At 40.4% G+C, this 10,862-nt stretch overlaps 1 protein-coding gene across 1 annotated transcript; it reads right to left on the bottom strand.

Moving 5' to 3' along the window:
* Positions 1-358: 358 nt before the first annotated feature.
* pfkma (phosphofructokinase, muscle a) lies at positions 359-9,734 on the bottom strand. Its single transcript, XM_028014441.1, has 22 exons — positions 9,535-9,734; positions 8,581-8,654; positions 8,414-8,491; positions 6,595-6,784; positions 6,316-6,481; positions 5,942-5,986; positions 5,495-5,603; positions 5,161-5,256; positions 4,974-5,066; positions 4,772-4,897; positions 4,605-4,669; positions 4,379-4,442; positions 4,101-4,247; positions 2,800-2,870; positions 2,630-2,717; positions 2,361-2,513; positions 2,113-2,277; positions 1,934-1,995; positions 1,597-1,708; positions 1,415-1,514; positions 714-819; positions 359-618 (listed from the first exon to the last, which is right to left on the bottom strand). The coding sequence occupies exons 1-22, from the start codon at positions 9,623-9,625 to the stop codon at positions 456-458; spliced, it is 2,364 nt and encodes a 787-aa protein (XP_027870242.1). The 5' UTR covers positions 9,626-9,734; the 3' UTR covers positions 359-455.
* Positions 9,735-10,862: the final 1,128 nt, after the last annotated feature.

Below are 10,862 nucleotides of genomic sequence, written 5' to 3'. Positions count from 1 at the left end.
GAGTTGTTGTCACCTCATAGAAAAAGAGAAATTCACTAGCAAATGGTGAGTCATGAGTGAAAGACTTGCAATGTTAAGAGAAATCCCCCTTACTCTGGTTATCGGTCTCCTATCTTGAAAGTATGTCATAGTCATAGTTCAGTAAAATGCTTCGACCTCAACTATGATGTAGCATGTCTTTCTTTACAAAATTTAAACTGAGACTAATGAGGTTAACTTCTACAAGTATATGGGGGCTAATAGCAAATACAGATATATCCACTTATTTGGTCACTTTAAACATCATATTAGTGGTAAACCAGTGTGAAGCACAGAATTTAATAATAATAAAAAAAAAAAACACACATATTCACATCTGTAATGTCAACAGCTCTTTTATTAAGACACAAAACACAAAGGTTGGACTTGAAATCTAAAAACAGCTAACTGAAAATACCCCAAATTAATAATCAGCTTCAACGCAAAAAGACTCCTTCTACTTCCAATGGTTTCCCCCTCTTGTTGAGGACAGGCTCCATGTCGACATGCTCAGACGTGTCCAGCTTGATGTCATACTTGGCCAGTATCTTCATGATGGGCCTGATTTTCAGCCACCACTGTGTCTTCGGGATCCGATGCCTGCAGTGAAGCGAGAGGAGAGGGATCAGTCACCATTCTGACTGACGCTCTGCTCAGCACAGTGTATCGGTTTAGTTAGCAGATGTGTGGCTTACTCAAAGTCTGTGTCATCTTTCAGATCAGCAATAGGCTGGAAGGTGAGTCCTCTCTTCCTCATTCCCAGGACACAGGCAGAGTTTGCTGTGTTTGCAAAGATACGATCTAAGGAGCCCACAAAGTCAAATAGTGAATCCATCACCAAACTCCTCACACTGGTTTACAAACCATATAAGTGTACATCAATAAATTAGAATATTATCATATAATATTTGATAGTCTCACTACAGAAAGAGCAATTTATTTCAAGTGTTTATTTCTATTCATTCTGATCTTTAAGTCTTCCAGCTATTGAAAGTTTTCCAGGAAGCAATAACATCCCATAAGACCAATAAAAAAAGGATCTTAATACGAAAATATGACTGTGCTGAAAGGCATCTCCTTGTTCTGGGCAGTGTTTATTCTCATTTGTTGTCCTGACCTCTTAAGCTTGAATTATTGGATCAACCCAACATGGAGGTGAAGTGTCCACTATCACTTTTAGCAAATATTTCCTGTGAGATTTCTGCTGTGCAGAAACACTCTAATGTAAGTCTTGGCTTTTTGGCTCTAAACTTCTCAACTAAAACAATAACTGGGTTAAACCAGTCATTTTCTGTGTTTTCTTGTGTCAAAAAACCCCCAAAAAGTAATTATTGAGTACTGGCTAATTTTCGTGTGCATCAACAGTGTTGTAGAGCATAGTTTTAGGTAGTTTTACCATGCCTGTAGCACTCCTTGAGGTTGTCAGTCAGCCAGAGAATAGATTTGGCTCCCATCTTTGTTCCAAAGTTTCTGTCAAAGGGTGTCGGAGTGCCACCCTGCAGTTGAAAGAGGACAATTGACGTTTAGTAACTTAAAAGAGTAGAAAATGTTCTGACTGCATTTTGATTTTTATCTGACCTGCTGCATGTGTCCGAGAACATTCATACGGCAGTCAAAGATTCCTTTGCCTTCTTCAGAGTAGAGGTTAAAGAGGAATTCTGTGGTGTAGTTAGCATTGCAGTTTTCATTCCTGATGGGAGAGAAAAGGCAGACATTTGAAGAAAACACAACTCAGGACTCAAATAAATGGAGGAGAAAGGACATTTAGATTAATCGGATAATATGTGAAAGGAAGGCTTGGACAATAATTTTACAAATTCAGTGACAACTAAACTAAAAAGTGCTCCTGAATTCTAGTTTTGGACAAGTTTCTGTCTCTTGACTCTGTTCTGTCCTGCAGCTGAAACAAACATACCTGAGAATCAAACCTCTCTTCACAGTCGTCTTCATTTTCTGCACAAGATGCGCTACATTTGCCTGCAGTACAATTTTAAACATCACAGGGTCAAAGATTATATTGTTAAAAAATCGATGTGCATGAGTTGATATACAATTTCATGCTCAAAGCGTGTTTCTTTGTGGATTTAAACTTACCGTCAGGTCTTTAATGCTGAATTTATCCTCATATATGTAGGCGGCGTCAGCCCCAGCAGCCAGCCCTGCCATGGTGGCCAGGTACCCACAGTAACCACCCATGGTCTCGACAATGAAGACGCGGCGCTTCGTTCCAGCTGCAGACTGCTTGATTCTGTCGCAGGTCTGCACAGAAAGCAAACCAGGAATGTTTCAAGCTGTTTGATTTTCATCAAATATGTAATTATTTTTGTTGTTTCACTACTGACGGTGGTGATGGTGTTCAGGGCGGTGTCCGCGCCGATGCAGAAGTCGGAGCCTGGGACGTTGTTGGAGACAGTGGCGGGGATCACCACAAAGGGTATGCACAGGTCTTCGTATTGTTCTCTGGCCTGAAGCAGCTCCAGACCGCCTACATAGGCCTGCAGCAGAGAAAGATCTTTGTACCATTAAGGTAAAAGTGTCAATTTATTGCTTTATTGCTTGTGAAAAATATACAGACACAGATAAACCAACATTTACAAAGCCTTTGACTTACCTCAAATCCACCAATAATAACCAAAGCATGGATGTTGAACTTGGCGATGTTCAAGCTGACTTTCTCCAATAACTTTCCTGGTAGAGTTCTTCAGGGAAATAATCACATATTTAGATTTATTAGAAGCTTAAATAAAATGTCAGGGCAACATTACAGTAACACTCTTTCACCTCTTGGTTCCCAACATGGAGCCTCCTTTTCCAGTCCAGCCAGTCACCGTATTCCAGCTTATGGGCTCAATCTGCAGTCAGATAAGATGACCATTGTTTAAACACTATTTTCCAAAGCAGCATCACACAGAACACAAAATATGAAACAATATTTAACCCCCAAAATGCTTACAGAAAGAGACATTAAAGGACAGATCAAAATTAAGAAAACTGTGTTATGAGTGCGACTATGGACCTCTGTCCTAAGAAGAATGAAGCATTAATGCAATATTTTTAGCACGATAAGTTACAAATTTGGTTACGTCTACAACATGGCCACTGTTATTTTGTCTTTAAATATCTGTATTTCCAAGGCCAAATCTATGCATTTTACTCTCTAGACTCATGTTTTGCTATTAACCAGGTGTTAGAAATGATCTTCATCCCTTCAGAAGATGTCAAAACAGCCCTGCAAATGAAACGGATGACCATTATATGGCTAATCTAAACTGTGAGTCTCTGTGTCGCCTTTCAACAGGTAGACAACCTCTCTGCCTCTCGCCCAAGGACCGCTGAATATCTCTACACCCTCACAACCCTGCATGCATAAATGGGTATAAGACAATAGATGAATGGATATTGTATGTCTACTTGCATTAATATTCTCAGCAAGCTGTGAAATAGCCAAGCCTAAGATTATTAATATCTCTGGCAGAGAAAGAGGAAATGAAACTGGCATGTCTCAAATGATGATAAAGCTAAAAGGAGGATGAATTTTTTTGCATGTTTCCAAGTCCTTACGGTTGAAAGGCTTTCTTGCCTTCACCCTATAGCTTCATCCACAAAGTTTTATTAAATACAAGTCAGGATTCTGGCTGGGCTGCTCTGAAGGTATTAATATTATTTCCAGTCAGAAGAAACATGTGTATAAAATAAAAAGATTTCTTTAAATCTAAATCAGTCAGGCGTATGAATAATTTTGGGTTTAATTGTACATAACTCTAGTGTTTTCTTAACATTCTAGATGATTGCATCTTTCCAGTTCTTTGTCATTTATAACTGATTGGTTTTTCTCTTTTAATTCTTAATCATCTTATTTATAAAATCAATATTTTTGCTTTTGTGTGCCTGTTTACTCGCTTTAATTATTTCCTATTTTTATGACTCCATTGATTTAAAGTCTGTCCTTTTTTAAGCTCACTAAAGCTCCTTGTGTTACCCTTCACTGTATAAAAAGTGCTTTATAAACCAAATTGATGGATTTTTTTCCTTCCCTTTTTTTATATATGTCTGAAGCACATATATTAACAATGAACAGGTACCTGTCCTTGAGCCAGACCATCAAAACCATCCTGGACAGCAAACATGGAGTGGCCCTCGATGATGCCCATCCTCACCACTGCTCGAACCGCAGCGTTCATCCCGGCACAGGGAGCTCCGACGTTCATAACGGCCATGTTGATGTTGCTCTGCCATGAAGAGAACGAGCCCAAGTGTTTGTCACATTATAAACAAAAAATATACATAATTCATTTTGATTATATTAATCAAAAAGTAGCATTTGGAGTCTAGTACGAAATGAAGTAAAAAGGAGGCTCACCTTCACATCTGGAGGATTTATGTGCGCCAGCAGCTTGTACGTGTTCCAGTTATTTTCAAAACTCCTGCAAATGACAAAAGGTTAATTTCTTCATCCTCATTTTCTTTCCAGTGATTAGAACTGAGAACATCTGAACAACTTATTATGAAGCTGGAAAAAAAAAGCTCCATTCATTTGTATTTTTTTCCCATTTCATGCACAACCCTATGAACGTTAGATAACATACTTTCCCCTGAGCTTGACAGCGTCTTCAAATCTGCCCGAAGCCATGGCAGCAGTCACATCTTTGGTCTGTAAGACAAAGAACATGTTTAGGGGAAAACTGACGAAATACATCTTTGTAATGTTAGTGAATAATCAGCAGGAGCTGTAAATAGAAATACTGATACGTACCACTTGGACACACTCCATGAGGGGCAGTCTGACTGCCTGGTTCCCAGACAGACTGACCACACAGGCAGGAGTGTCCGGTGTGGCCTCCAGCAGCGCCATCACCGCCTCCACACCCATCCTGCTGCCCTGAGTGATGAACAAACATTCATATCAGCATGTTTGTGTGAGAGCGGGTAAACCTGCTGATATCTGAGACAGTCACCAGGACTCTGTCAAAAGCAGACGGCGTTCCCCCTCTCTGGACGTGTCCGAGGATGGTGGTGCGGGTGTCAAAGCCCAGCCTTTCGGTCACCAACTGGAGACAGATGAATGTGCAACCTTTTAAATATTGTGTCAGACACAACCAGAGTAACGTTGCACAGTCAGAGTAGAGGAGAAAGAAGCTTCACCTTTTTGATCTGGTCCGATGTGATCGCTTTGCCGTCTCTGGAGATCGCACCCTCGGCCACAATGATCACATTCAGACGAGAACCCCGAGATCTTTGCTAAATGATATAAAATAATCAACAAGACACCTGCACATTCTGAAAAAAAGTACTTTTCTTTACATTTACTTTTACTATTTTTCTTCCACTTTCCAATTATAGGCCACCTTGTGTTGGTCTATCATATTACACATAGGGAAGTTGGTAGTTGCAGCAGGATAAAATATAAAATAGTTCCAGGGGTGTGAATACTGTTGCATGGCACTTTCTGACATCAACAGCAAATAAAGACACTTACGTCTGCCAGCCTCCTGCACAAGTGGTTCTCCCAGCCGTCATCCGGTGGCACCTCTGGAATGAAAACCCAGTCGGCTCCACAGGACAAAGCCGACACCAGGGCCAGATATCTGCAGCCACGCACCAACCAAGGCAGCAATCAGAGCAGTGGTCTCCATTACACACAAAACAAACAAATCAAAACAATAAATGCACTTTAGACATTTAAAGTGCATTCAAAACTCTTGCAGTTTTGAATGACAAGAGGAGTGTGGTGTGGTGATAGAAAAGAAACCTCCAATAACTGATGGTTTCATCAGTTATTTCTCATAGAAACTAAACTATTACTTTCATTTCTAGAAATTCCAGAATGTAGTAAAGAAGATGATTGAAGTACTTGAATTCAAAGTACTGCCATTTAGGTTTTAGGCGCACACATACATGTAGAATTGAAGTATGAGAAACTGACCCGCAGTGTCTGCCCATCACTTCCAGGATAAATGTCCTCTGGTGGCTGCAAATAAAGACAAAACATTTTATAATATTTTTTATCGTTTATATTATGACCTGGAACATTTTGATGTGATAAAAAAAGCAAAACAGGAGAAACTTCTAAGGGGTAAAATACTTTTTAAAAACAGCACAATAAACTGTTTAAATTTGTATTATATTAATAAAAAAAAATTTACATCTTTCATTAAAAGATGTTCAGCCACTTCTAATTTTCTCTCACTTGAGATCCAAAAGGCAATATTGCTTTGTAATTGTATTCCCTGAGAGGAGTGCATTTAATTTTCTGGTTCTCGCTTCTTAAAAAAGCAAAGTTGCACAAGCCTGTCTGACCTCTGCGCAGTTGTAGTGATGGCGTCCACCACCTCGATGATGCGATGGAGGGCTGAGTCAGTGCCAATGGTCATGTCAGTGCCACAGAAGTCGTTGTCGATAGAGCCAACCATGCCGACAATGTTTAAGTGAGACGACTTCTTGGCTTCCTCCTGTGTAATCTTCCCTTAAGAAAAGAAAAACACTGATCTTAATGTTTGCTGTCTAAATATGACTGTCTAGACATCATGGATCCTATCAGATCCTACCAGTTTATAGCTTATTTATTTACTTATTTACCATCTTTGGCCAGGTCAGCCAACAGGCTGCCCCAGTCCGTCCTGAACTGGTTGGCTCCAGTCAGACTGCCGTCTCCTCCAATCACACACAGGTTGGTGATCCCGAGCTTCACCAGGTTGCAGGCCGCCTTCATACGGCCCTCTCTGCTCATGAAGTCTTTGCAGCGGGCGCTGCCGATGACAGTGCCACCCTGACACAGAGAGAACCTGTTTTATTGTAACTTTCACATCGACATTTGCAATGGAAAAGCCCTAAATCCGAAGCTAGTGATGTCACGTGGTCTGTGGACCAACGACGATTTAAGTTTGAAGGCAGCCTGTCACGTCCATCCAACAGCTCATTATCATCAGGCCTTCACAGACGCACCGAATCTGAGTATCAAGTTCAAAAGCCTCTGAGCTGGCGCAGCTAAAAGGTCAGGTCAGATAACTGAACTTTTTTCAGGCACTCGGTTGCAGACCTCCTCCTGTTCTGCAGTCAGTGTCTGGCTGCATAACCCTTTTAGGACCATAAATTAAGATACTAGAGAGGCTCTCTACTTCCTAAGAAAGCTTTGATATAGAGAGGAATTGCTTAGGTCCTAAGACTGTACAACAAACCCGTATCATCACTCTACCACCTCCATGCTTTACAAATGGTTTTAGATTCTTGGTTTCCTCAAAGACGTTGAGCTCTGTGTGTTATTTGTCATGGTTTGGAGTTTAAAAGATGGTGAGGCAGGTGCAGTGGACCCAGGTTAGGGTGAATAATGAAGTTTTAATGATGAGCAACAGAGAAGTCCAGGCAGCACAGGTGAGCAGAAGGCTTGGAGCTCAGAACTGGTAGCAACTGGAAACAAAGCTTGAGGCAATGACATTAGACACAGAATAGACAAGGACCCGACAAGGAAACAAGAGACACAGGTGGATTTAAATACACAGAGGGTAATCAGGGCAATGAGACACAGGTGGGATCAATCAAGGGGTAGACGGGAGACACTGAGAGTGAACTGAACACAGAAACCTAAAATAAACACACAGAAAAACCAAATTCTCACACTATCTCAATAGATTAATATTTTTCTTTCAACTGTGCAGGAAGAATAAAGGGATTGGTGATAGGTAGCGTGTTGTTTGTTCACTTAGCTTGTTAATGTAACACAAAAGTGGAGTGTATGTCAACAATAGACAATAACTGGGATTAACCTGGGTCAGAATGTATTGGTCATTGCTGATTCTCCACAAAATGCAATGTAAAATGGCGTTTTAGTCCATAGCGTGACTTTTATCACTGCTAAAGAGCACAGTGAATTGTTGGATGAACAGACAGATGAATTAGCTAAGCTTGTCTCAAGTAGCCTCGTTTTTAACGGGCAATTTTGTTTGCAGAGACTTTAGTATCTATTTTATTTATTTATTCAGTTGTTTTGTATATTTATCTTGGTTATTTAAAATTTCTTCTAGTTCCAATGTTAAATGCTTATTAGAAATAAAATGATATTGATCTTTGAGAGAGTGTACTTGCATGATTATGTAATTACCATAGTACTACTTCAAATAGTCTCAAAACAACAATATTATCGTTTATCACAATAACTTCTGGGACAACTTATCATGCAGCAAAATTCATTGACAGGCCTAAAAAAGGCCTATTTTCTCCATTCTTATCTAAACCTTCAATTAAATGAAAGTCCAGAGTTTTTCAGACCACACATTAACCTCTGTTCTCATTAATGTACGCTGGCCCTTTAAGGAAATACATCTTCAGCTTTATTTGACTGACTATGCAACCATCAACCTGTGTGACTTTGCATAAAGTGAGGTTGCTGCGTATCACTCACCAGCTGAAGCATCATGGACACGCTCTCCCATGTTGCTGGCCGAATATGATCCCCTCCATCCACCAGGCCTTGGTAACCCTGCATCCCACTTAAACTGTTATTTTTTTTTATATAGAAAACACACACCTCAGTGTTTGTTTGACACATGATAACCAGAAAGTGCATACCTCATGAACAAAGAAGACTTTGGCTCCGGTGTAGAGACCCACTCTGACTGTGGCTCTCACCGCAGCATTCATACCTGAGAGCCACAAACAGTTTCATCTGTGATGCTTGTTTAATTCACGACGCTGATTCTCCCTCAAGCTAAATACAATCTCTCAGCCTGATCTTGACCTTTAAGTGAGTTAATCTTCATCTTGGCACCTCAAGAGACAAAAATAGCCTTGGATCAAAGAACAGGAGCAGGGTTCAAGGGACTCCAAGTCATGTGTGGCTTCCGTCCCCTGGATGTTGTTGCGCTAAAGGCCACTGTGAGAGTTTGTGTTGTGACAAGCAGTGCGGCATGTGGCGGCTCTTGTTTCAGCAGACAGCAGCTGAAGGATCAGTGGGCGTTTCTTTTCTCCATACCAGAAAAAGTTTAACGGCACTAAAAGTAGCGCCAAAGGGGTGAAAAATAAGGAAACTGATTTGGGCCAAAGCAGGCGAATCAACACAAAAAAGACTGATTGGGTGGTGAGGAATACAAGGAAAATAAAACATCAGGCAGTTGAGTGAGTTTTAGGCAGATGTGGAAGGAAAATCATCCAAATTAAATGCAAGTTAATACAGCACCTCGTTTTACAATTTCAATTTAAAACGTCAAGATAGAATAATCTATGAAAATGACACATTCAACAATTAGGATGGAGTGATGTAATTGTTTATCAATCCTCATGTTTTCAAGCAGGTCTTGCAGCTAAATGTCCATATAAATCAGTCATTTGTTACGAATTGCACACGAGTATCTTAAGATTTCCAGCTTTAATAATTTGCCTCCAAAACAAGAAACTTAATTTGAGATTTGCTCTCACGCACAACAATATGAAGGAATATGCCGTTTGAGTTCCTCTGCACCAATTTTGTGTTTTATTAGTTCATTACAAAGGTGAAAATAAAATCATAAGAATTTTGCCACTCACCTTGAGCGTCTCCTCCTGATGTCAGCACAGCTATGGACCGTCCAACGCCCATCTTTGTTGGATCCATGGCGGTATGAAGGTTCATGGACATGTTTTACAGAAAGATGGGTGAACTAGGAGAAGGGGTGAAAGGATGAGGAGAAAAAACCTGAGTACTTCTTCTTAAACTATCTGCTTCTCAGGGGAGTCACGAGAGATGGCTCAGGCTTTATAGAATACCAGTTCTATTCTTGCCCCCTCCCTCTGAGACCTTCACCACTTACTCACTCATACAGCCAAACTAAATATAAACAGGACCACAGAGGGCAGCTACACACAGAGAGACATAAATCACGGTGCAATAATGCTCTTCATGATGAGGTATTTTCCATTAATGCAGTAGTCTAAAGAAATTGAAGATACCATTCAGAGATTGATTTTTGTTTTCTCTCATAAAAGTGAAAACAGTAATGAGTAATGAAATGTGAATTATTATTGCAGGATCTCACAAAACAGAAACTAAAGGAAAAACGGCTAATTTTGTTTTGTGGTTATTCAAGTTGATGATATCAGAAAGGGTAGGGTTAGGTAAGGTTCAATAATTCGTCGGATCAGCTGGTACAGGTCAACATAAAGGCGGATGACTGGCTTGACGTATTTTAGCTTCCAGCATATTTGAATCAGAATCGGCTTTATGAGCCAGGTTTGTCCGCACAAACAAGAAATTTGACTTTGGTTTCACTTTGCTCTCAGAAAAAGACATTTAAAGTAGAAATGTATCCATATGTATGTATGCTGGGTTTTGCACATAACAGCCAGTTGCCCTGACTTCAAAGTAAACATTTAGCCGTTTATTTCCAGCATGTGTGAGCTGCCCTTTTCCTGACCCCAGAACTCCTGGATGGAGGGAAGGTCAGCCCTGATGATCCTCTCTGGAGAAGAGCTGCAAAGTGTTCAACACTGTGTGCTTGACTTTACTCCCTTGACACTGCTGTGGATTGCCAAACAGGAAGAAAGGAGTGACAACAACAATGACTGTTGGACTGAACTTATACAGTAGTCATACAGACCACTCTAGCACTTTACAATAGAGCCACACTCAGCCAATCAGTGACTGGATTGCAAGATAGCTACTCTTGTACTAAACCCTGGTCCTTGACTGGAATGATGGTGATGTCCAGGCAATTTCCTGACAAGATTCATGCAGGTTTATGTGTGTAGTGGATTGAACTGTGCTGATTATATTGTAAGTCTGTCCACCCTGAAATCATTTTTGGTTGAAGTAGAAGACGATGAAGCAATTCTACAAGAGACATTGCTGGGGCTTTAAAAAATCTTAACAACATTGA

Source organism: Xiphophorus couchianus, chromosome 1, assembly GCF_001444195.1.
Source record: "Xiphophorus couchianus chromosome 1, X_couchianus-1.0, whole genome shotgun sequence".
Taxonomy (NCBI): Eukaryota; Metazoa; Chordata; class Actinopteri; order Cyprinodontiformes; family Poeciliidae; genus Xiphophorus; species Xiphophorus couchianus.
This window is presented reverse-complemented; position numbering and strand designations above follow the sequence as displayed.

Bases quoted from the DNA above. Each gene is read 5' to 3' on its own strand.
- pfkma (XM_028014441.1), bottom strand. From the start codon at position 9,625: ATGTCCATGAACCTTCATACCGCCATGGATCCAACAAAGATGGGCGTT. The intron at 8,655-9,534 runs GTGAGTGGCAAA...TGTGGCTCTCAG, and splicing joins ATCAGGAGGAGACGCTCAAG to GTATGAATGCTGCGGTGAGA. The intron at 5,987-6,315 runs GTCAGACAGGCT...CTTTATTTGCAG, and splicing joins ATCACTACAACTGCGCAGAG to CCACCAGAGGACATTTATCC.